Source organism: Protomyctophum parallelum, assembly GCF_964188405.1.
Source record: "Protomyctophum parallelum genome assembly, chromosome: 10".
Lineage (NCBI taxonomy): Eukaryota > Metazoa > Chordata > Actinopteri > Myctophiformes > Myctophidae > Protomyctophum > Protomyctophum parallelum.
In genome coordinates this window covers 13,622,009-13,648,712 of record NC_139704.1, presented here as the reverse complement: position 1 = coordinate 13,648,712, position 26,704 = coordinate 13,622,009, and the positions used below count along the sequence as shown (strand labels likewise).

Here is a 26,704-nt window from a genome sequence, read left to right as displayed (position 1 = left end):
AAGACCCGGCCGTAACTTGCTCCTCCAAGTGAGCTAGCTCTCTTGGCGCGGCTTGTTGCTTGCCTGGTCTACTGAGTTGGAGATCGGGGTTCGACTCCAGCTCAGGATGCTAAACGTTCAATATATAATAGTAGTTGGAACAACGTTGTCTCCTTGCATCAGCGGTTGCCTGGCAACCAATAGGCCAATGACAGACCGACCGTCCCTCTGGGCTATGGTCTCTTTACAAAGTTACCACTTCGTTAGACCAATCGGCTTCGACGACGTTACTAAAGCCTCAACGTAAACCGCGTCACCAGACTGTCAACGAAACGTGGTGGAGAGGTGAGGAGGCGTGTGTCACGTGTGTACAGTATGCTATGCAAGTGTGTGCGTGCGTGTGTACTGTCTGTATTTGTGCGTGACATTTGCAGCAACTAGCTAGCATACCCAGCTCAACAAGAACAGTTGCAGAATGATATATTATTCTGCCAAATAGCGGCTTAAGAGTTGTTAACGGTCCATGCTGGCGGTTTAAGCTAGTGAAGATCTAAAACGGGGGGGAAAGCCGTCACTTTTAAACGTAACGAAAGCTATGAGACCGGTAGTTTGTGGACTGTTAGCTGCCGTTAGCTAACACTCAAAAGAGTGTTATAGTTGGTCAAATCAAATGGAACAAGTAGAAGCAGCACAGCAGTAACTATCCACAGCCAAGGTTGGTTGGTGTGTGTTCTTGTTGAACATGTTGTGAATGTCTTGGCTAAATGTTTGCCGGCGGTGAGACGAGGGTGCATGATGTGTTTTGTTGTACATTGCCGCATGGTGGGACGTTAAAGCCAGCCGCACAGGGTTTGACATTAGCATTAGCTCGCTAGCTCTGTTCTGTTCCCCTTTTGCTCTAGTTTTAGTTCTCCAGTCAGTGTGTCTCACCAGACAGGGGGGTTGTGTGTTGAACCCGTGTCCAGGGTGTTGGAGCAAGTCGAGACACACTTCCATTTCTTCCTCGTTTTGTTTTGTTTATTAGTTTAGAGTTGAGCAAGGGAGAACCAAAAGATGCTGCTTTCTCTGGTTGTGCACACATACTCGTTGCGTTACTGGTTCCCTGCTACGGTCATGCTGGGGACAGCACCAGCTTACATGCTGTCATGGTGGGTCTGGAAGCTGCTGTCAATGCTCCTGCCTGTCAAGGTGTATCACAAGGTGGACGACCGGCTCTACTGTATCTACCAGAGCATGGTCCTGTTCTTCTTTGAAAACTACACAGGGGTGGAGGTAGGTAATACAAAAAAAACATACATTACTGTAGCTCTGGTCCATACTAGCCTTAAGGACTTCTTAAGGCTTAATACTTGTTTCAGGAGCTAGCATTACTGTATGTATTACTGTAGGTTTTGTATGGCAAACACGTACACTGTCCCTGGTATGCTGGATGGGGATTAAACATAATGTGCTTAAAACCACATAGGAAGCCGTTTGAAATGAATAACAAGTTCACTGCAAACTGCTAAAAACAGATCGATGTGACACGTGTTTCCTGTCACTGTGCTGATGTTGAATTTACTCCTAAAATAAATAAATACTAAAGACCTTTCTAACAAGCTGACTAGCCAGTTGCATACCATAGATTTCTGCATTCTTATGCCACGCCTAGTACAGCAGGTGTACTAGGGTGTGCATATACAGTGTGACAGTGTTTACACACACACACACACACACTGTGTATATGCAAGCACTAGAAAATAGATCCCTGTATTGCACATGGTGAATTGTAATATAGAACGCCTTATTTGGGTAAAGTGTTTTTTCATCACAACTAGGCCAAATCGATAGCTTAGATGGGAGTCATCACGTTTTCCTGCAAAGGTGCGAGCTGAGCAGATTCTTCTATTTGTAAGCATAGGCAGAATCTATCTTGAGTGGCGCAATGGGACCCAAACCTTAAAGTTGTTTGTGTTCTTAAAATCCTTTCATGTTTGTTTATAATAATGACGTGTTAACTCTTTAAATTACCGGTAAATACGCTGTCTGTCAATATGAATAATGAACTTAGTGTAGGGTTTAACCTGCTGTTATTCACCTCTCCCCAGATTGTTATATATGGAGATATACCAAAGAACAAAGAGAATGTTGTCTACCTATCAAATCATCAGTGTACAGGTAAGACTCTCAGAGGTTGTGTTTTAAAGGAAGTAAAGTCTGGGTTGACCGAATTAAAAAACTTGTTTGAATCATTGGCCTTCTCTTCCAGCGGACTGGATCATTGCTGACATGTTGGCCATTAGGCAGGAGGCCCTTGGTCATGTGAGATATGTTCTTAAAGATGGACTCAAGTGGTTACCATTGTATGGATTTTATTTCTCTCAGGTACTATATATATGTTTATAATTGTAGCTATGATTTCACTGAGTTTTTCATTTGCTACTGGTGAATCTGTACATATAAATATACAGTATTCATTCTCCTATACACTATTGATAATCTGTCTATTATCTCAACTTACTGTTTGAGACTCATCTTACCGTTGCACAAATCAACTTGTCATTTCTGTCCACCAGCATGGAGGTGTTTATGTCAAACGAAGTGCAAGATTTGATGTGAGGGCCATGAAAAAGAAGCTGCTCAGTCAAACTGAAGCGGGAACACCAGTAAGTAATGTTAGGCTTTTGAACCAAAACTTCTAACGACCATTACAATGTGGAGGTCACCTAAAAACCTTATTTTCTTTTCACTTAAAAACTAAAACCTTCACCACATAGGAACAAAGAGTTCACTTAAACCAAACCTTTCACCACATACTGGAGATCCATTGTAAACTAAACGGTTCACCAACTACAGTACGAATATGGAGATCTATTGTAAACCAGGTAGACCAGACCTTTTAATTACATACAGTAATTGGAACATGGAGAGCTCACATAGTGAACTAGAAAAAGTGCCCCTCTGGGCACAGGTCTCCACCAGGGCAGGTCAGGTTGTGGCCTCCTGGTGGTGCTATAATAGGCCAATGTGAAAAGGGTGCCATTACTTCTTATGCCTTGGATGGCAATTGGATGATTTGAGGCATGTTCCAAAAATGTGTTTCGCAAAAATCCACCTGTTGGTGGCGCTATAACAGGCCAATGTGAAAAGGCTGGGATATATTCTTCAGCCTAGTAGGAAAGTCTGTGAAAGAAGACGCTGCGTTCATGATTTGAGGCTTTTTGTTCAAAACGGGCAAGTCCTGCAAACTTTGAAAGCATATGTTAGCCAATTAGGATGGAATATGTTTTTCAAAAGTCGGCCTCCTGGTCGCGCTATAACAGGCTGTTATGGAGAATTTGGGGCAGAGGTTGGCATCCAGGGAATGTGTGCAAAATTTGGCAGTGCCGAAGATTCGCTGTACACAGACGGACACACACTCAACACAAGGACGGAGTGCAAAACATGCTCTCTCCCCATGCCTTCGGCCTGGTGGAGACAAAAAGCTGTGGCTATACTGTATGAAGTATTTTGTAAATGTATTATAATTGGAACAAAATGTAATCACCACCTGTCCCTTTGAGACAGAAAACTACAAAGAGCAGCACTGACAAAAGGAATTTTTTTTTTTTTACTATTGGTTAGAAACCTAAATTAGATATTTAGAGTTATGATTCATGTTTCTTCACAACATTCAAAGTTTACGTTTGAATGCCTTTTGGAAACCGTCATTTAATTGACCATGCGCTTATTTCTCCAGATGTATCTTGTCATCTTCCCAGAAGGAACCCGGTATAATCCAGAACTCAAGAATGTGATCGCTGACAGTCAGGCTTTTGCTGCGAAGGAAGGTAGTATCAATATTATAGTAACCACTAAAAACTTGTTGTTTTCTTGATTCTGTACGACTTACTGTACAATTGAGTGTCAGTGCCTGCATTGCATGGCTTTCTCCACCATCGGTGTGTGAATGAGATGCACATTATAAAGCATTTTGGAGAAAGGCACTGCTGCACATAAACACAGAATTGTATACACCCCTTCTATTCTGATTGAGTACAAAAATAATAGTTGCGAACTTGCAACAGGAATTATTTTGTCAGAATAGGATTAAGAATTAAGGTATTCACATGGTTACATAATACCCTATTCCCACACCCTGAGTATGCCATGAGAGAAAAATGGCCTTGTGGACAAAACCCTTCATTTGTAACTTAAGTCATGGAAATTAAAACAATCACGAACACCAATCAACACTCCTCTTCACTATTGATTAATTATGTGATACAGACAGAAACTCTTTGCCTCTGTTTTGGACAGAAACTTTTATATTGGGGCCCCAGGGTGTTAGTGGCTCAAGAAGTAGAGTGGCCTTCTTGTAACCGGAAGGTTCCTGGTTCGATCACTGGCTCCTCAAAGTGTCCTTGAGCAATAATTACAAGCTAATTTAAACATTGTAAAATATTTATCGTTATGGTTAATCAGCCACTTTCAGGTCCATCTGGAGGTTGTGTTTTACATAAATTCAGTACACTTTTTAGCATACACAGGCTAGCTTGAGTTCATAAACACTCGTTTGTATTGACTGGCCTAGGTGTTTAGTGACACACTAGTCAAGTTCACTGAATTGTATGCCTCAATTTGTAGCCTCAATTGAGGAGAGAAACCCGATGCACGAATGCTATACTTGTGCCAGTGCAGGTGCTGTCCATGTTGGGGGTTTTAGCCACTGGTTTTAGCCCAGATTTGGGGAATTTCACTTCTGATCCGATGACTTCCCACTAGGCGCTTGGGTCTTTTGAGATACTGACAACCAATATAAAGTCAATCTGTTGGATGGTTCTCGACATGAAGGAGAAAGACAAGACACACAGAGATTCTGTGCATTTATAGAGCGATGGTTTTCTACTCAATAATGGAACAGAAAAACAACTATTTGGCTGTCCTGAAGGTGACCCAATTACTGCACATGGGCCAATTGGATTTTGGATAGAATTAAGCTGTAGGATTTTACTTGCTGACAAATGGTGACATTAAATTCCATAAGCATTTAACTGTATACTCCTCATGCATTGTGGAATCAGTTTGTCTGATCATCACACCTGCTGTGTGTACAGTATATAAGAAAATGTCTGCCAATGAAGGTGGTGAATTATTTTCTTCCCTAGGACTGGCTGTTTTGAACCACACTTTAACACCCCGAATGAGAGCCTGTCATGTCGCCATAGAGGCCATGAAAGACCACTTGGATGCTGTGTATGACGTCACGGTTGTATATGAGGGAACACAGACTGCCACTGGTCAAAGACGACCTGCTCCATCGATGCCAGGTGAGCAGGTCTTAAAGAAGGCGTTCTCCATCTAACAGACTAATATTTACTTTACTTTATAGTAGCTTCCCCGTCGCTAGGCAACGCTCTCTTCCGCTGTCGTCCATCATTTAAATGTTTTCCCTCCATCCACTTCCATTATAAGTGATCTTTAGCTCTGTTTTTCTCTGAATTGAGGTGATTGAACAGAATGTCGATGTTCTAGCTCAATACAAAAATCTGCACTACCTCGCGGTTAATATATTAGCGCTTCTGATGAAAGTGAAATTGTCCATCGGTAGATCCGTAATGGCCGATAACTACTTCCGGTTCACCGGGGTGAATTTCGGGTGTTCAAAATAAAACGTCCGGCTAAAATCTCCGGCAGGGGAGGGGTAGAGCTGGAGTCAATGGTGAACACCATCAGCCAATAACGTCTAGTCTTTCTATCAGTCTCTTGCATCACAGTCTAAACTTTCAAGGAATTGATCATTCGTTATCAGTTGTGCAACAGCATGTATTTTATTCCCAAGTAAACACATCGCACAGATTACCTATTAACTGAAAATGGGAGGGGTTGAACTTAAATTTAGTTTGTGTTGTGGAATTTTGGTTTTTCTTGGTTCCCAGCCCCAGTTTGAAAATAAATTGTGTTGTGAAAAAAACATCCTGTTGACTCAGGAATAATCATACGTAGATGTGTCTTTAATAAACAGAAGAGGAAGACTACAAAAACGCATGTTTCTCATCACGCACTTCCCAGCCACATGTTTTGAAGGTGACTGTAAAGGAAGTGTACGATTGAAAGATTGAGCTTCAGTATGGAATGTTTTCCAAACCTTGAGCTTTTTCCAGTAATATATTATCTTTGAAAATGTTCTCAATCAATCTTTTTTATATATACTTAAGATCGAATACTCTAATTTAGAAATAATAGTGAAATATAATTACTGTGTTAACATGAAATCACAGTTACAATTTATCCTTAAAAGACATCCTTGCAAACATACCATGTTTCACGTTGACGCTTCACGTCATGTTAATTCAATGTCAGATGCATCACTTGGATGATCCAATGGGACCAACAAGCTGCTTTCTCACACATCTTTGGTTTCTCATGAACTATAGGGGTTTGTCTTTTAATGCCATGGGAGCATGGAGTATCACGTGATGTGTAAATATATTTTATTCTGTACATGTTAACCTCATGTTGATTTAGGTCGCATTCATACCAGAGAGCTTTGCTGCGATTAAAACGAATCCTGCTGCGCATTGTCAGAAAGTGCGCTTCGTTTGGCAGGTGTGAAGGCTCATTCGAATCCTAATGCGCAGCAAATAACCGCATTTTACTCCGCCCAAAAACGTGGGTTTCGCTTCGCTTCGAATCGCACTTGACTACGATTCGGTGCAGGTGTGAATGCAATCCGCAGTAAATAAAGGAAATGAAGCAAACATAATGTGGCGGGTGAGGAGCTGAACACAGTTGGAGACGGTTAAGGCATATTTTACGCAGCGCAAAGATGTCCCGTTACTGTGGATAGACGTGGTCGAATAAGGAGACTGAAGCCCTGATCGAAATGAGGACGTGTAGGCTACATTAATTAATCAATTGCTTAAGAAAACACATAAAAACACTGCAGTGTATTATAGCCTACATAATATTCTGTCTGTCTGTCTGTGCGTGCCGTAAACATGGAGTGCTGTCACTGTGTGGGACTGGGGAGTTATATCAGTGCGCTCATGCAGCGCTGTGCCTCCATGCCCAAAAGAACAGTGTGTGGCGGCTGCGTGCGTAGAGAGAGAGAGAGAGAGGGGGGGGGGTCCCAGACGGCACGACACATGCACGTTATGAGTGTAATTTTATCACCATAGATTTCACTGTGTAGGCTATAGTTTATGAACGGAACACATTGATAAAGGTCCCCCCTGCTGCGTTTCCAATTGCTGCGAATGACAGTGTGAAGGCAAACCGCAGCCAATTAAATATGCAAGTATCCCCTTTCCCCGCCCATACGGATCTGAGTCTACCGAAGTATTAGGTGAGAATGTGACCTTAATTGCTCATTCTACGATGCCTTTGCTGAAAGGCTTTTCCTGTTTTTGTTTAGGCTTTCATTCATGTTTTCTGTTGGACAGAATTCCTGTGTAAAGAATGCCCCAGAGTCCACATACACTTTGAACGTGTGGATATGAAGGAAATTCCTCAGGAGCCTCTGTTTTTCCGCAGGTGGTTGCACGAGAGATTTGAGATTAAAGACCGGTGAGTTTAAGCACCACAAGAACAGCCAAATTAAATTGATGTATGAATATGGGATGGATGCCTGTAAATATCAGACACAAAGGTGAGATGTTGAAGCTTTGGAATAGACTTGTTAATATGTCCGATGACAGACTAACCAAAAATATTTTTAACTGGGACATTTCTAATTGTTACCCCTGGGCCAATAATGAATTATTTAATTAAATAGATTATGCTGTAATATTCATGAAATACAGAACTATATGTTCCTTGCGTATAAGGAGAGATGGGCTGTTATGATACAAACCAAAACTAAGAATAAGAGATATCGTCTTATTAAAAATAATTATGGCCCTGAACCTTATGTTACACAAAATGTATCCAAAAGTCAAAGATCTTTTTGTGCACAGCTGCATTCTGGGACCTTACCATTAGCTTTAGAAACGGGTAGATTCATTGGTACTCCTGAGGAGGACAATGTGTTTAGTGTGTGATTTGGAAGACATTGAAAATGAAATTATTTTTTTGTTTTACTGCCCATCATATGATGAATAATATTGAGACACTTATTATTTTGTAAAATGACAAGTATTTGTTAACTTTTTCTGGTTCGATGATTATGAAAAACTTGAATTTTGTTTTAGGAAAGGTATTTTTGTTTTAGCAGATTTCTTATATAAAGCGTGGGGGAAAAGGCAGAATGTTTTGTTTGTGTAAAAGGGAGTTTGAAAAAACTGTTCATTTTATTGTACACTTATGCAATATTGAAGCAATTAGTTGTATGGCGTGTCCTATAAGTCCATGTGGGCTGGGCACCTCTGGTGCATGACGCATAAATAAATAATCTATCTATGAACATGCAAGCCTAAAAACATAAAATTATTGTTTTAGTTTTGTTTTCTGTTCATTTAAATGAAAAACAACAAAACTAAATTAAACATGACAGACATGATCATATCACCATGTGCAGTAGTGAATTGCTAAGCCAGTCACTTTACAATTGAACAATGTCTTTGTTAGCTTAGACCATGGGTTTTCAACAGGTGGTCCGTGGACCACTGGTGGTCCGTGAAGGTGTTGCATGTGGTCCCTGATCATGCATTTAGTAATGTAGGAAAGTGAAGATTCATATTTGAATTTATTGTAATGACCACAAGTTGAAAAACAATGCAGTATCTGCTGGTGACAATTGATGACGCATCAATGTTGTCAGTTACTGGGAAGACGGATGTCAAGAACTTCCACAGAAAAGTGAGTTAGAATCTCAAGGGAAACTGTACCGGATTGCCTGGTTGAGTCACCATTATAAGGAAATGTGCCCATAATGAATCGCAAGTGTCTGCTTACTGAGTCATAGAATAAGTTACAATGAACAGCAACATGAGTTTATATGGAAGGTTAATTTCTTTCCCCCACACCACGACCATATCCCCCCTCCCAACACAACAATGGTCCCCAGGTTGATTCTCAGTCAGGGTGGTGGTCCCCAGGTTGATTCTCAGTCAGGGTTGTGGTCCCCAGGTTGATTCTCGGTCAGGGTGGTGGTCCCTGGTTCATACTCAGTTGAAAACCCTGGCTTAGACACTATTTTATTATGATGAATACAACTTACTCTCTTGAATCACAGCAAGACATAACCTTTCTAATTGACTTAATCCCATATTATAGAAGTTGGTTTAGTAACTACCATTATACTGTACCTAATTAGCTGAACCTCAGGGTTCAATCTTTTGTGTGCTCTCATTACTGATCATTTTAAATCAACTGATATATTCATCTGTCTTTTCAAAGGCTGCTAACCACTTTCTATGAATCTGAAGATGCAGAGAAAAAATTCAAGTTTCCTGGCAAAGCCCGCATTTCTCCACTAAGCATCACAAAGACCATACCATCAGTGATGATCTTGGGAGGATTGACACTGCCGTTACTGTTTACCGAGTCAGGCAGGAAACTCTATTTCAGGACCTGGCTCTACGGAACAATCCTGGGATGGCTTTGGGTGCATGTTAGTCCATGAGGAACAAGAATGCCATTATATGGTGCACAGAAGGTATGGAAACATCATGCCATTTTCCTAGACTACAACAAGAGCGATATTGAAGCAAAGCCATGTTTGTAAAGACTTGGAGATTATCCCATACTTCTGCCTCACCATCTACCTTCAACTGTAACCTGAATGAAGAAAGAGAGATGCTTAGCTGCTTGTGCTACTTATTCACTTGCATTCTCTGGATTTGCTGCCTGATATGGTGAAAAAATGTCAACAGATTTGTTGAGTGCATTACTTTTCTTGAATATTCCCCTAGAACCTCAACATTAAAGTAAAAAATAGATACAAACCTCCCTTTGGATATTAATCCCATTTCATTGCCAAGATTTAGCCAAATCTGTATTCTTGCATGCTCAGAGACCCAATCAACCTCATCAATCCACGGTCAGGCATAAGACTTAATGTTTATGAGCAGACATGCTCAAATTGACCAACATCCATGTCATTGACAAAGTTTTGATGTCTCACTAATCATAACGATACCTCAGATTTATATAGCGCTTTTCTAAGTACTCGTCGCTTTACATGGGGGGGGGGGGGGGGGAGAATTAGGTAAAATAATTTGCTAAAAGTAAAAACGTGGGTTGTGGAAGAGGTGGGTTTAGGGGCCATTTTTTGACTGATGGGAGGTTTAGTGTTCCACAAGGAGGGGACAGAAACTCAAGGTGCCCTATCACCCCAAGTTCAGAGCTTGGTCTTCACCAAACCCGAGAGATGGGGAGGGGACATTCTCAGGGAATATGATGGTGGACCGTGGAGGAGATCTGAGAAGTAGGGTTGTTGGGGGGGCCTTGTAGGTGTTGAGGACTATTCTGAAATCAATTATTTGTTTGACCAGGAGCCAGTAAAGGTCTTGGAGAATCACTATCATCTGCTTTTTCACTGTTGCCCATGTCAGGATGATTATGCACTTTGTTTGAAGTTGTTTTTTACATAAATACAGTAAACCTTTTAGCATACACAGGCTAGCTTGAGTTCATAAACACTCATTTGTATTGACTGGCCTAAGCATTTAATGTGATGTCACACAGTCAGGTTCACTCTGAAAATGTACTGTAGTCCTAGAAATGACACTTCTAACATGCAAGCGAGATCTTTTGCTAGAGTCAAATGTCTGATTGCAGCTTGTATATCTAGGCCAGTTAATATTGATTATTTGTGTGCTCGATGTGAACTGTATATTTCACAATCGAATGTTCTGCCATGGTGACATATTTTATTAAGTGCAAATTGTTAAAATCTTGCCAAGACCTTGTTTAATTTCAAAGGCATTGTTGACATAAGTTGAGCAATACATTTATAATATATGTATTTTTGCATCACCAATTTGTATTCAAATTATATTTTCTCCTCAATTCTCCTACATATACATTTCATTCTAAAAAGCTTTTCAAAGCATTGCCCGTACAAGATATTTTGTATGGCTATGCTACTTTATAAGTTCTGTTACAAAAAACTCAAAAGTATCTACTGAGCAATATGTTGCCGATGCCATTTTGAGAGTATGCTGCATTCATTTCCATTTGCCAATGAAGCCATCTGTATTATATGCATAACTGTATTGTAAAATGCAATTGTATGTCCAATGTCCATTCAGATTTACTATGATAAAAAACGTTACTTTTTTCCACTCGTCACTTTACATATATTGGCATTCTAATCCTGTGGTATTTGTTTGATTTATCTAACGGGTCATTCATTTTACATGTTATAAGAGTACCTCACTTGAATAATCCTTCCTTGAAATGACCCTTCTCAGCCATTTTCTATCCATTTTTATTCTCAAGTTTAGATTGTAATTCATCAGGAAATTCAATGTAGACACTAATGCCAATAATTGTTCCCAGAAATGTGTGCCTTCTATTTGAATGAGTTGGTCCCGACCCATACCATAGATTGGTCCTTATATATTATAACACTATGGTTGGTCCTCGAGACTCATCCAGAGGACTATGAGTCCCGTCATTTTAGGATAGCACCCTCTGCTGGATAGCACTGGAACTGCTGCTCGAAATGTAGCATATTGGTCAAGTTGTCTACAATTCATAGAATAAAATGCATTGATTTACACTTTTTGAAGAAAAATGGCGATGTATGTACATTTTGAATGAGGATGCCAGAGTGAAATAAAGTGTGGGAGAATCTATGGTTCTATCATTCATTTTCTAAACGGTAATCAACTTTTTGTTTTTCCCCCTCGGATCCCTTTGATGTCAGGACAGGAATTATTTTGAAGTTGTTCATGCGCTGTATCTCAGGCTAGTCAACTGCATGTAAACACGTTTTGAACATTAAACTTAAAATTGTGTTTTACTTAACGTTTTAATAACATGTTTATATACATTGTGATTGTACCATGGGTACTTGAGGGAGTTCTAGGAGGTACCTGAACACTCAGAGTTAAATTGGATTTACAGTGGAACAGTGGATTTACAATATAGGCTACATTGGGTACCAGAGATGGTAATGCCATTAAATCAGGGGTCCGTAGCATAATGGGTGTCCATGAAATTAATGTTTCGGAATCACTGGCATATGTTTTCAAATGGGGGTCCGTGGCCTAATAAATGTTGATTTAGGGGTCCTTCACGAAAAAGTTTGGGAACCACATGCATTGTACAATATAGTTGACAGTATTACTGAAACCTGTTCAATACATTTTTCATGGAAAATAAGCAGGGTAGTTTAATGTTTTCGTATATATCTTCCCCAGTTATGATTATGAATAATGATTTATGTATCTTTCTTTTACTCTGGGTTGACTGAAGGTGGTGCATGCGCAGTACACTACTAGTATATCCCATTGCCCGTAGGAACCGTTTAAAGTTGATTTATTTATTTCAAAACAAAATCTGCACGTACTCCACAGCTCCAACGTTCGTTTTAGCTTTAACAAATATATATGATTTTATTATACAAACTCCAGTTACCCTTCTTAGATCAATTATATAATCTCAAAAGAAATCCCACACGCGTCCCTCCAGACGATGGGTTTTTCTAGACACGCACTAGGCTGCTGTGTTTTAGGAGGAAGAGGAATCCAGTCCAGTCAAAGAGAGGCTTCTTGGTGGCTCCGTCTTTTGAGCTAATTTAGAACTTCCTGTCTGAGAGCTAGCTAATTTAAGACATCCGGTTGCCTTCAGAATAAAATAAGGTTATTTAATTAATAATTATTACATTACATTATTAGTATTATTATTACATTACAGTTATTGTAAAGACACACATTATGTTTCTGTGTAAAAATAAGTAATTAAATAACATCAAAAAGTTATCTAAATGGATAAATGCTATTCACTGGAGTGAATATTCTATTATATTCTAAAAACGACTTATAAATCCTAAAGCCTTGTCTATACTTCACTGTGCAACGGTCCTATGCTGGACAATAGCAGATATGCAAACTCACAGCACATCTCATTCAAGACACTGAACTTGCAGATCTGCCATTTTTGAACACACTATAAAGTTAACCATTTATCATGCTGCTCTACGTGGCACTGCATTCTGTGACATTAAACCAAATGGCATTTTCCACTCTATGACACTACTGTTCTACATTTTTGTCTAATAAAATAGGCTATTAATTGAATCAATCAAACTGCATTAACTAACAGAGATACTACTAACCAAGCTATCCATGTCAACATGCTCTATAGGAGTCTCAATAACAGGTATAAGTAACGTTTAATGTTTAGTAATTTTAATGTAGCAGAAGAGGCCATTCATTGAACAGAGTTTTGCACAATTTTAACATCCCAGATCGATTGAAATATGAATCTACTGTGCTGTGCTACACCATGATATATTAAGAGTACAATAACATTCCATTGTGAATAAAAACGTATTAACCACAGTGTAATGCTAAAGGTTTCATCACAGGGCTGTCTGCTTCATGTAATATCATTAAAAGTGTTGTTGGTGACAGTTATATGAGTTGGAAGCATTAAGACCCATTTTAACCCTCAATGGCTTCCTTTCTGACAAATAACGTTATTGTAAAAAAAAAAAAAAGATTCACGCGTTCATATGTAGCTATTTTGCATTAGAAGCGGATGGGACCAAGGGACCCGGATGTAACGTAGGGGCAATATGACTACAATATGACTACAATAGATTCCCGGTTAAATCTCGCGGGCGTGGCCTCACACCGGAAGGAAGTGCCGCCGCCCTCAAATACGGAAGAGACGCGTGGAGGTAGGTTTGGTCAGTGTTTGTTTGGAAGTGCCACGTCACCATCGGTCTTCGGAGCAAGTAAGTGATAAATGTTATTTAATACTTAACGCTGTTGTTGTTTGTGTGTTCAAACGTCTATCACTTGAAGTTACTTGTTATGATGTTTATATATGATGTTTGTACGAAACTGTAAAACAGTGTTTCAGTAGCCGAATGGTTAGTGTCGAAGGTTTATAAACAACTATGCCCGGCCTCAATGTTTACTAACCGTCGACAGTACCCACTCGACTACCGAAACACGGCCTTAAGGAGTAGTATTTACATATCTAAACACAACAAGTAACTTCAAAAGTGATAACATGTTTGAGCCACGGACCACCATTTCACATTAATAGACTCTCACAATGGTGGTCAGTGGCTCAAATGGGTCTGAGAGACTAGATGGCCTCAAATGTTGGTCCGTGGCTCAAACGCTGAATAAATAATCGACTAGAGGTGAGAAGAGTATTGTCTGGTAGGTAAAAGGACAAACATTCTGTGAAAATTGGCACGAAGCAACAAACATTCTTTGAAATTGGTGGGAAACGATCCCGGGCACTCATGTTAACAAAGCTCAGTCACTAACCACTATCGCTATGCTACAATCAGCATTATAAAATCCAAGGATCAAAAGTAGCAATCTTCTACATTCTCTAATTGTGTAGTTTTTTGGAAATTAAGCAGATGCTTAACAACAATTGAACTATTGAGAGTGTAAAGATCTACTATTGGGGTCAATTTGGTTACCTAAATTAAATTGCTCTGTATTGTGACAGTAATCATTGCTATAGAGTGTGTGTTCAGTAACAGTGTTAAATAGCTCTATAGTGTGACAGTAATCATTGCTATAGTGTGTGTTCAGTAACAGTGTTAAATAGCTCTATAGTGTGACAGTAATCATTGCTATAGTGTGTGTTCAGTAACAGTGTTAAATAGCTCTATAGTGTGACAGTAATCATTGCTATAGTGTGTGTTCAGTAACAGTGTTAAATAGCTCTATAGTGTGACAGTAATCATTGCTATAGTGTGTGTTCAGTAACAGTGTTAAATAGCTCTATAGTGTGACAGTAATCATTGCTATAGTGTGTGTGTTCAGTAACAGTGTTACATAGCTCTATATTGTGACAAAATCATTGCTATAGTGTTTGTTCAGTAACAGAGGTCTCCCGGTCTCTCCAGTTTTTTGTTAAACACAGTCCCATAGTAACGGTACCTCTCATTCAGTCCCATTCACTCCCATTCACTTTTATTCACTCCCATTCAGTCACATAGTAACAGTACACCCCATTCAGTCCCATTCACTCTCATCGTATCAGTCCCATAGTAACAGTACCTCCCATTCACTCCCATTCACTCAAATAGTATCAGTCCCATAGTAACAATACCTCCCATTCACTCCCATCCACTCCCATGCACTCCCATAGTATCAGTCCCATAGTAACAGTACCTCCCTTTCACTCCCATTCACTCCCATAGTATCAGTAACTCCCATTATCTTGCAACACAGCAGCCAAGTATATGCAGAACACATATACACGCATTTGACACAAACAACAAGACAATTTACATACATAAAGACATGAAGACAAGAGCAATATCCACCGCTTAGATTATCCTGTGGCTACTACAACTCCTGATTAAACCCTTTTCTATTTATTAAAGAGCTGGAGAGACAGGAATATTCCTGTTACTGAACACACACTATAGCAATTATTACTGTCACAATAACTTTGTACTTTTGCTACTGATGTTTGTGTGCAACATTTGAGCTGGTGTCAAGTCACCTTAATTCAAGTGATAGATTATATACAGGGGCATGCCATATGGTCTACCTGCACAGCCTTTGTGATTACTGGTAGATCACGATGTACCTTTTGGGCACCCCTGCAATACAGGATTCCTGTCCAGAATTGTTTTTTATTAAATATAGAGGGTTTAAGTGTAGGGTTTGTCATGTTGGTGTTCTCTATAACTTTTCGTCCTGGGCATGACGTTAAACTGTCCAGTGTAACTCCAAGTTACATGGGGTGGGTATGGTTTGAGAGTTTGTGATGCTCAGTTCTTTTTTTGCGTCTCGGTTCCTCAGGTGGAAGCTGCATAGTTGGGTTTTTGATGGGTTGGGTTTCAAGTGGCTGGTCGTTTGTTTAGATATTGAAAAGGAGGGGGGCGAGCGCGCTACCTTGTGGGAGGCCGTTCTTTTCGGCTTTCCATTTACTCCTCTGGTCATTTAACTGAACATAGAAGCGCCTGTTGTTGAGGAGGCTTTTCCTGACCATTGTGCGGTGTTGGACAGTGTCGTAGGCAGCAGAGAGATCTCTGAATGCTGCTCCAGTTATTTGTTTCCCCTCAAACCCATCCTCAATGTGTTGGGTGAGGTTGAGCTCTGTCCAGCACAGGAGCGGCTGGGACGGAAACCAGCTTGGTCTTTAGTCAGCTTGGTATCTATGAGTGGCAACAAGGCGTTGGAGTAGCAGCTTCTCATATAGCCTTGTAGGTGATGCAGAGGGAAATGGGTCGGTAGCTCTTTGTGGATAATGGGTCTATGCCAGGTTTAGGGATTGCAACCACGTTGGCCTTTTCCCAGACAGAAGGGATGGTTTTCTGTGCTATGCATGTGTTCAGCATCCCCACAAGCCAGGTCTTTGCGTTGGGTCCCAGGTGCTGTAACATTTCTGCCAGTAGGTCATCAATCCCTGCTGCTTTTCCGGGTTTCAACTTTCCCATTGCAGTTTCAAGTTCTTCTAGGTCGAAGGGTTTGGTTTGAGGGCTGGCTGATTGTGGTTGGTCTGATACCACTGTGCGATGGTATTCTCCTGTGGGTCGGTGGCGGTCTTGGTCACAACTGGTGGCCAACAGTTGTAACCAACACCGCCACCGACCCACATAGAATACCATCGCACAGTGGTATCAGACCAACCACAATCAGCCAGCCCTCAAACCAAACCCTTCGACTTAGAAGAACGTGAAACTGCAATGGGAAAGTTGAAACCCGGAAAAGCAGCAGGGATTGATGGCATACTGGCAGAAATGATACAGCACCTGGGACCTATCGCAAGGACCTGGCTTGTGGGGATGCTGAACACATGCATAGCACAGAAAACCATCCCTTCTGTTTGGAAAAAGGCTGGAGTAGTTGCAATCCCTAAACCTGGCAAAGACCCATTATACCCGAAGAGCTACCGACCCATTTCCCTCCTCTGCATCACCTACAAGCTCTATGAGAGGCACTACAATTTCTGAACAGACTATATTTACATCAATATGTCTGGGTCCCCACCTACTCACTCAGGGTTGACGTGTCACACCTGCAGTGATGGGAGGGGCACCAAAATGTGGTATTTTGATTGTTTAATGGGGGCACTCCCTTAGTATAAAAGTGTATGTTTTGTGTACACATGACCTGATGAAGATCAAATGGATCGAAACGCTGTCAGTATTTCAACAAAGAACGTCTTTCTTATACCTGTGGTGTGCGGGCTCCATCCAATACCTACACCAGTTGTGATGCAACAGAGTTTGCTGTGACCGTTGTGAATTATGGGTGGTGTGGTTTTTGCCAAGACGGTGGATTGTGGCCCATGCCTTCCTGCTGTTATTTGACATGTTGGTGTTCTCTATATCTTTTCGTCCTGGGCATGACGTTAAACTGTTCCGTTCGAGAGGACCAGCGACCCTCGAATGTAAACGGCCACGAAAGGAAATTATGTGTGTGTGAGGTGTTCTCTATAGGTTGGGTTTCAGGTGGTTGTATTGTAGTAGCTTGACATTTCTTGGAGGGCACTTTCAAGGACAGACTCAATCTTCTGGAAGTCTGCTTGTTGGGTCGTAATGCAGAGGTTGTCGGCGTAGATGAAACGCTGGCATTAGGCATTGGGTAGTGGCTGGTCGTTTGTGTAGATATTGAAAAGGAGGGGGGCGAGCACGCTACCTTGTTGGAGGCCGTTCTTTTGGGCTTTCCATTTACTCCTCTGGTCATTTAACTGGACATAGAAGCGCCTGTTGTTGAGGAGGCTTTTCCTGACCATTGTGCGGTGTTGGACAGTGTCGTAGGCAGCAGAGAGATCTCTGAATGCTGCTCCAGTTATTTGTTTCCCCTCAAACCCATCCTCAATGTGTTGGGTGAGGTTGAGCTCTGTCCAGCACAGGAGCGGCTGGGACGGAAACCAGCTTGGTCTTTAGTCAGCTTGGTATCTATGAGTGGCAACAAGGCGTTGGAGTAGCAGCTTCTCATATAGCCTTGTAGGTGATGCAGAGGGAAATGGGTCGGTAGCTCTTTGTGGATAATGGGTCTTTGCCAGGTTTAGGGATTGCAACCACTTTGGCCTTTTCCCAGACAGAAGGGATGGTTTTCTGTGCTATGCATGTGTTCAGCATCCCCACAAGCCAGGTCTTTGCGTTGGGTCCCAGGTGCTGTAACATTTCTGCCAGTAGGTCATCAATCCCTGCTGCTTTTCCGGGTTTCAACTTTCCCATTGCAGTTTCAAGTTCTTCTAGGTCGAAGGGTTTGGTTTGAGGGCTGGCTGATTGTGGTTGGTCTGATGTGCGATGGTATTCTCCTGTGGGTCGGTGGCGGTCTTGGTCACAACTGGTGGCCAACAGTTGTAACCAACACCGCCACCGACCCACATAGAATACCATCGCACAGTGGTATCAGACCAACCACAATCAGCCAGCCCTCAAACCAAACCCTTCGACTTAGAAGAACGTGAAACTGCAATGGGAAAGTTGAAACCCGGAAAAGCAGCAGGGATTGATGGCATACTGGCAGAAATGATACAGCACCTGGGACCTATCGCAAGGACCTGGCTTGTGGGGATGCTGAACACATGCATAGCACAGAAAACCATCCCTTCTGTTTGGAAAAAGGCTGGAGTAGTTGCAATCCCTAAACCTGGCAAAGACCCATTATCCCCGAAGAGCTACCGACCCATTTCCCTCCTCTGCATCACGTCTTTCTTATACCTGTGGTGTGCGGGCTCCATCCAATACCTACACCAGTTGTGATGCAACAGAGTTTGCTGTGACCGTTGTGAATTATGGGTGGTGTGGTCTTTGCCAAGACGGTGGATTGTGGCCCATGCCTTCCTGCTGTTATTTGTCATTATGGTGTTCTCTATATCTTTTCGTCCTGGGCATGACGTTAAACTGTTCCGTTCGAGAGGACCGGCGACCCTCGAATGTAAACCGCCACGAAAGGAAACTGTGTGTGTGAGGTGTTCTCTATCATTTCATTCCAGACTTCATTGTCTATCTCCTGTGTTTTCCATTCATCTTGAGCGTTACACAGTCGTCTGATGTGCGGGGGGAGGTGCCGGCTAGCGCATAAAGGCACGGACGGGACAGGTGTTTTCTTGACCCATCCCGTGATGATGCGACAGGTGTCATTTAGGGCTGTGTCGACCAATTTGGTGTGACGTGATCGGCTCCAGCTTGAGCAGGAATACTCTGCTGTAGAGAAAGACAGGGCCATGGCAGTTGCACGGATTGTTTGTGGGTCTGCGCCCCACTTGGGAGTTCACTAGTTTTTACAGGATGTTATTGTGGGTGTTGACCGTGGCTTTTGTGTTCTCCAGGTGTTTTTTTGAAGAAGAGTGTCCTGTCCAGTGTAACTCCAAGATACATGGGGTGGGTATGGTTGGAGAGTTTGTGACCATCCCAAGTGACGCTCAGTTCTTTTCTTGCGTCTCGGTTCCTCAGGTGGAAGCTGCATAGTTGGGTTTGTGTGTGTCTTTCTTTTTCTGTCTTTCTTTCTTAGGACGGAGATCAAGGTAGACGCCATAGGAAGGCTCAACACTAGCCGATGCCCCTAGAGATCCATCCCAAAGCTTCCCTCAGGGAGCACAGCAAGCCAGCTAGCCAGCAAGCCTGCCCAGTCAGCCAACGCAGCCAGTCAGCTCCGCCAGTCAGCCAGTGTAGAAAGTCAGGCTGCCAAGCCAGAGCATATCAGCCCTTGCAGTCAGCCATTGCAGCCATACCAGCCTTGCTCAGTCAGCTCAGCCAGGCCTCTCTTGAGGCCTGGCTCTCTGTCTGCCTGGCCCGGTCTGCCCTGCCCTGCCTTGCAGCAACAGAACCAGCCTTTCTGGAAAGCCAGCCAGCTCAGAATGCGAGCTGAGCAAGCCAGTGCAGCAGCAAGCCCAGACTAGGTTACCGCAGCCTTACTGTGCAGCCACAGCCACTCAGTCTAGACCAGCAGGAGCTGGCCAGGCTCCAACCCTTGCAGCGCAGCCTTAGGCCGGACAGTCCCCCTGCCTGCACTTTGTTGCCTTCCTGGCCTGTCTGCCTGCCTAGGCGCCTCGGTCTTCCTGTCTGTCTGCCTTGGCCTGCCAGTCTGAAACTGGTTTAGACTAACTGCGTGCTTGCCAGCTGCGCTGGCTTGCTGAGCTCGTATTCTGAGCTGGCTGGCTTGCCAGCAAGGCTGGTTCTGTTGCTGCAAGGCAGGGCGGGGCAGACCGGGCCAGGCAGACAGAGAGCCAGGCCTCGAGAGAGGCCTGGCTGAGCTGACTGAGCAAGGCTGGTATGGCTACAATGGTTGACTGCAAGGGCTGATGTGCGCTGGCTTGGCAGCCTGACTTTCTACACTGGCTGACTGGCGGAGCTGGCTGGCTGCGTTGGCTGACTGGGCGGGCTTGCTGGCTAGCTGGCTTGCTGGACTCCCTGAGGGAAGCTTTGGGATGGATCTCTAGGGGCATCGGCTTGTGTTGAGCCTTCCAACGGCGTCTACCTTGATCTTCGTCCTAAGAAAGAAAGACAGAAAAAGAAACACACACACAAACTCAACTATGCAGCTTCCACATGAGGAAGGCAGGCAGGCACGCAGGCAGGCACAAGCTGCCTGCGTGCTTGCTTCGCCCTCCAGTTGCTGCTCCAGTTATTTGTTTTCCCTCAAACCCATCCTCAATGTGTTGGGTGAGGTTGAGCTCTGTCCAGCACAGGACGGGACGGAAACCAGCTTGGTCTTTAGTCAGCTTGGTGTCTATGAGTGGTATGAGGCGTTGGAGTAGCAGCCTCTCTTGTAGGTGATGCAGAGGAGGGAAATGGGTCGGTAGCTCTTTGAGGATGATGGGTCTTTGCCAGGTTTGGGGATTGCAACCACTTTGGCTTTTCTCCAGACAGAAGGGATGGTTTTCTGTGCCATGCATGTGTTCAGCATCCCCACGAGCCAGGTCTTTGCGTTAGGTTCCAGGTGCTGTATAATTTCTGCCAGTATGTCATCAATCCCTGCTGCTTTTCCGGGTTTCAACTTTCCCATTGCAGTTTTGAGTTCTTCTAGGTCGAAGGGTTTGGTTTGAGGGCTGGCTGATTGTGGTTGGTCTGATACCACTGTGCGATGGTATTCTCCTGTGGGTCGTGGCGGTGTTGGTTACGACTGTTGGCCACCAGTTGTGATGCAACAGAGTTCGCTGTGACTGTTGTGAATTATGGGTGGCTCCCTGAGGTCCTTGATCGCCATTGGGTCCAACAGTGGTCATTGAAGCGTGCACACACATGCACACATGCACCTACACACACAGGGGCACATGCGTATGCACACCTGGACCTTTAAATGAACAACAACACAAAAACTAAGGCACTGGTGTCGGACTTCTGGTTTACCGGAACGGGGTTCAACTCCCTGCAGTGCCCTGCTCAATGTGTTGTATTTCATTCATTGGTCCATGGTCTCAGGTCATTGAGCGGCGCGCTATAGTGTGCGATTCTTCATCATTGTTGAGGATTTTTTAAAGGTGAAAATCAAGGAAAAGCAAAAGGCTATAGTCCATGGTCACGGACCGCATACTGGTCAAGGTCATTTATACTGGTGAAGATCATTTACTAGTCTTCTAAAGGTCATTTATACTGGTGAAGATCATTTACTAGTCTTCTAAAGGTCATTTATACTGGTCAAGGTCAATTACTAGTCTCATGAAGGTAATTTATACTGGTCACAGTCATATACTGGTCACGGTCATTTCTACTGGTGAAGGTCATTTATACTGGTCAAGGTCATTTGTACTTGTCAAGGTCATTTATACTGGTCAAGGTCATTTACTAGTCTTATTGAAGGTAATTTATACTGCTCAAGGTCATTGATATTGGTCAAGGTCATTAAGTGGCACGCTATAGTGCGCGATTCTTCATCATTGTTGAGGATTTGAAAAAAGGTTAAATTGCAGAAAAGCGAAAGGCTAAAGTCCATGGTCACGGAGGGCATACTATAGTATGTTGTTTTTCTTTTTTTTGGTGGTGTGCGGGCTCCATCCAATAACTATACACCAGTTGTGATGCAATAGAGTTTGCTGTGACCGTTGTGAATTATGGGTGGTGTGGTCTTTGCCAAGACGGTGGATTGTGGCCCATGCCTTCCTGCTGTTATTTGTCATGTTGGTGTTCTCTATATCTTTTCGTCCTGGGCATGACGTTAAACTGTTCCGTTCGAGAGGACCGGCGACCCTCGAATGTAAACAGGTGTTGGGACAGGGTCAGGTGTTGTCTTGATGCATCCTATGATGATGCCACAGGTGTCATTTAGGGCTGTGTCGACCAATTTGGTGTGACGGGATAGGCTTGTAGGTGATGCAGAGGAGGGAAATGGGTCGGTAGCTCTTTGGGGATAATGGGTCTTTGCCAGGTTTAGGGATTGCAACCACTTTGGCCTTTTTCCAGACAGAAGGGATGGTTTTCTGTGCTATGCATGTGTTCAGCATCCCCACAAGCCAGGTCTTTCCGTTAGGTCCCAGGTGCTGTATAATTTCTGCTAGTAGGTCATCAATCCCTGCTGCTTTTCCGGGTTTCAACTTTCCCATTGCAGTTTCACGTTCTTCTAGGTCGAAGGGTTTGGTTTGAAGGCTGGCTGATTGTGGTTGGTCTGATACCACTGTGCGATGGTATTCTCCTGTGGGTTGGTGGCGGTCTTGGTCACAACTGGTGGCCAACAGTTGTAACCAACACCGCCACCGACCCACATAGAATACCATCGCACAGTGTTATCAGACCAACCATAATCAGCCATCACTCAAACCAAACCCTTCGACCTAGAAGAACTTGAAACTGCAATGGGAAAGTTGAAACCCGGAAAAGCAGCAGGGATTGATGACCTACTGGCAGAAATGATACAGCACCTGGGACCTAACTCAAGGCCCTGGCTTGTGGGGATGCTGAACACATGCACAGCACAGAAAACCACCCCTTCTGTCTGGAAAAAGGCCAAAGTGGTTGCAATCCCTAAACCTGGCAAAGACCCATTATCCCCGAAGAGCTACCGACCCATTTCCCTCCTCTGCATCACGTCTTTCTTATACCTGTGGTGTGCGGGCTCCATCCAATACCTACACTAGTTGTGATGCAACAGAATTTGCTGTGACCGTTGTGAATTATGGGTGGTGTGGTCTTTGCCAAGACGGTGGATTGTGGCCCATGCCTTCCTGCTGTTATTTGTCATTTGTCATTATGGTGTTCTCTATATCTTTTCGTCCTGGGCATGACGTTAAACTGTTCCGTTTGAGAGGACCGGCGACCCTCGAATGTAAACAGCCACGAAAGGAAACTGTGTGTGTGAGGTGTTCTCTATCATTTCATTCCAGACTTCACTGTCTATCTCCTGTGTTTTCCATTCATCTTGAGCGTTACACAGTCGTCTGATGTGCGGGGGGAGGTGCCGGCTAGCGCATAAAGGCACGGACGGGACAGGTGTTTTCTTGACCCATCCCGTGATGATGCGACAGGTGTCATTTAGGGCTGTGTCGACCAATTTGGTGTGACGTGATCGGCTCCAGCTTGAGCAGGAATACTCTGCTGTAGAGAAAGACAGGGCCATGGCAGTTGCACGGATTGTTTGTGGGTCTGCGCCCCACTTGGGAGTTCACTAGTTTTTACAGGATGTTATTGTGGGTGTTGACCGTGGCTTTTGTGTTCTCCAGGTGTTTTTTTGAAGAAGAGTGTCCTGTCCAGTGTAACTCCAAGATACATGGGGTGGGTATGGTTGGAGAGTTTGTGACCATCCCAAGTGACGCTCAGTTCTTTTCTTGCGTCTCGGTTCCTCAGGTGGAAGCTGCATAGTTGGGTTTGTGTGTGTCTTTCTTTTTCTGTCTTTCTTTCTTAGGACGGAGATCAAGGTAGACGCCATAGGAAGGCTCAACACTAGCCGATGCCCCTAGAGATCCATCCCAAAGCTTCCCTCAGGGAGCACAGCAAGCCAGCTAGCCAGCAAGCCTGCCCAGTCAGCCAACGCAGCCAGTCAGCTCCGCCAGTCAGCCAGTGTAGAAAGTCAGGCTGCCAAGCCAGAGCATATCAGCCCTTGCAGTCAGCCATTGCAGCCATACCAGCCTTGCTCAGTCAGCTCAGCCAGGCCTCTCTTGAGGCCTGGCTCTCTGTCTGCCTGGCCCGGTCTGCCCTGCCCTGCCTTGCAGCAACAGAACCAGCCTTTCTGGAAAGCCAGCCAGCTCAGAATGCGAGCTGAGCAAGCCAGTGCAGCAGCAAGCCCAGACTAGGTTACCGCAGCCTTACTGTGCAGCCACAGCCACTCAGTCTAGACCAGCAGGAGCTGGCCAGGCTCCAACCCTTGCAGCGCAGCCTTAGGCCGGACAGTCCCCCTGCCTGCACTTTGTTGCCTTCCTGGCCTGTCTGCCTGCCTAGGCGCCTCGGTCTTCCTGTCTGTCTGCCTTGGCCTGCCAGTCTGAAACTGGTTTAGACTAACTGCGTGCTTGCCAGCTGCGCTGGCTTGCTGAGCTCGTATTCTGAGCTGGCTGGCTTGCCAGCAAGGCTGGTTCTGTTGCTGCAAGGCAGGGCGGGGCAGACCGGGCCAGGCAGACAGAGAGCCAGGCCTCGAGAGAGGCCTGGCTGAGCTGACTGAGCAAGGCTGGTATGGCTACAATGGTTGACTGCAAGGGCTGATGTGCGCTGGCTTGGCAGCCTGACTTTCTACACTGGCTGACTGGCGGAGCTGGCTGGCTGCGTTGGCTGACTGGGCGGGCTTGCTGGCTAGCTGGCTTGCTGGACTCCCTGAGGGAAGCTTTGGGATGGATCTCTAGGGGCATCGGCTTGTGTTGAGCCTTCCAACGGCGTCTACCTTGATCTTCGTCCTAAGAAAGAAAGACAGAAAAAGAAACACACACACAAACTCAACTATGCAGCTTCCACATGAGGAAGGCAGGCAGGCACGCAGGCAGGCACAAGCTGCCTGCGTGCTTGCTTCGCCCTCCAGTTGCTGCTCCAGTTATTTGTTTTCCCTCAAACCCATCCTCAATGTGTTGGGTGAGGTTGAGCTCTGTCCAGCACAGGACGGGACGGAAACCAGCTTGGTCTTTAGTCAGCTTGGTGTCTATGAGTGGTATGAGGCGTTGGAGTAGCAGCCTCTCTTGTAGGTGATGCAGAGGAGGGAAATGGGTCGGTAGCTCTTTGAGGATGATGGGTCTTTGCCAGGTTTGGGGATTGCAACCACTTTGGCTTTTCTCCAGACAGAAGGGATGGTTTTCTGTGCCATGCATGTGTTCAGCATCCCCACGAGCCAGGTCTTTGCGTTAGGTTCCAGGTGCTGTATAATTTCTGCCAGTATGTCATCAATCCCTGCTGCTTTTCCGGGTTTCAACTTTCCCATTGCAGTTTTGAGTTCTTCTAGGTCGAAGGGTTTGGTTTGAGGGCTGGCTGATTGTGGTTGGTCTGATACCACTGTGCGATGGTATTCTCCTGTGGGTCGTGGCGGTGTTGGTTACGACTGTTGGCCACCAGTTGTGATGCAACAGAGTTCGCTGTGACTGTTGTGAATTATGGGTGGCTCCCTGAGGTCCTTGATCGCCATTGGGTCCAACAGTGGTCATTGAAGCGTGCACACACATGCACACATGCACCTACACACACAGGGGCACATGCGTATGCACACCTGGACCTTTAAATGAACAACAACACAAAAACTAAGGCACTGGTGTCGGACTTCTGGTTTACCGGAACGGGGTTCAACTCCCTGCAGTGCCCTGCTCAATGTGTTGTATTTCATTCATTGGTCCATGGTCTCAGGTCATTGAGCGGCGCGCTATAGTGTGCGATTCTTCATCATTGTTGAGGATTTTTTAAAGGTGAAAATCAAGGAAAAGCAAAAGGCTATAGTCCATGGTCACGGACCGCATACTGGTCAAGGTCATTTATACTGGTGAAGATCATTTACTAGTCTTCTAAAGGTCATTTATACTGGTGAAGATCATTTACTAGTCTTCTAAAGGTCATTTATACTGGTCAAGGTCAATTACTAGTCTCATGAAGGTAATTTATACTGGTCACAGTCATATACTGGTCACGGTCATTTCTACTGGTGAAGGTCATTTATACTGGTCAAGGTCATTTGTACTTGTCAAGGTCATTTATACTGGTCAAGGTCATTTACTAGTCTTATTGAAGGTAATTTATACTGCTCAAGGTCATTGATATTGGTCAAGGTCATTAAGTGGCACGCTATAGTGCGCGATTCTTCATCATTGTTGAGGATTTGAAAAAAGGTTAAATTGCAGAAAAGCGAAAGGCTAAAGTCCATGGTCACGGAGGGCATACTATAGTATGTTGTTTTTCTTTTTTTTGGTGGTGTGCGGGCTCCATCCAATAACTACACCAGTTGTGATGCAATAGAGTTTGCTGTGACCGTTGTGAATTATGGGTGGTGTGGTCTTTGCCAAGACGGTGGATTGTGGCCCATGCCTTCCTGCTGTTATTTGTCATGTTGGTGTTCTCTATATCTTTTCGTCCTGGGCATGACGTTAAACTGTTCCGTTCGAGAGGACCGGCGACCCTCGAATGTAAACAGGTGTTGGGACAGGGTCAGGTGTTGTCTTGATGCATCCTATGATGATGCCACAGGTGTCATTTAGGGCTGTGTCGACCAATTTGGTGTGACGGGATAGGCTTGTAGGTGATGCAGAGGAGGGAAATGGGTCGGTAGCTCTTTGGGGATAATGGGTCTTTGCCAGGTTTAGGGATTGCAACCACTTTGGC

General features: G+C 44.1%; 1 protein-coding gene across 2 annotated transcripts; it reads left to right on the top strand.

The window, feature by feature from the left end:
- The first annotated feature begins 380 nt into the window (after positions 1-380).
- On the top strand, positions 381-11,668 carry agpat5 (1-acylglycerol-3-phosphate O-acyltransferase 5 (lysophosphatidic acid acyltransferase, epsilon)). 2 transcript variants are annotated; one of them, XM_083775726.1, is made up of 8 exons: positions 381-1,251; positions 2,067-2,136; positions 2,228-2,343; positions 2,535-2,624; positions 3,698-3,788; positions 5,106-5,267; positions 7,398-7,506; positions 9,277-11,668. In XM_083775726.1, exons 1-8 carry the CDS (start codon positions 1,033-1,035, stop codon positions 9,500-9,502), a joined length of 1,083 nt encoding a protein of 360 aa, XP_083631852.1. In that variant the 5' UTR covers positions 381-1,032; the 3' UTR covers positions 9,503-11,668. The 2 variants fall into 2 exon arrangements, with proteins under 2 accessions (XP_083631852.1, XP_083631851.1); XM_083775725.1 differs by having other exon boundaries at positions 7,383-7,506.
- Positions 11,669-26,704: the final 15,036 nt, after the last annotated feature.

Coding starts and splice junctions, on each gene's coding strand:
- agpat5 (XM_083775725.1), top strand. CDS start 1,033: ATGCTGCTTTCTCTGGTTGTGCACACATACTCGTTGCGTTACTGGTTC. Junction 2,137..2,227: donor ATCAAATCATCAGTGTACAG/GTAAGACTCTCA, acceptor CTTCTCTTCCAG/CGGACTGGATCATTGCTGAC. Junction 2,625..3,697: donor AAACTGAAGCGGGAACACCA/GTAAGTAATGTT, acceptor TTATTTCTCCAG/ATGTATCTTGTCATCTTCCC.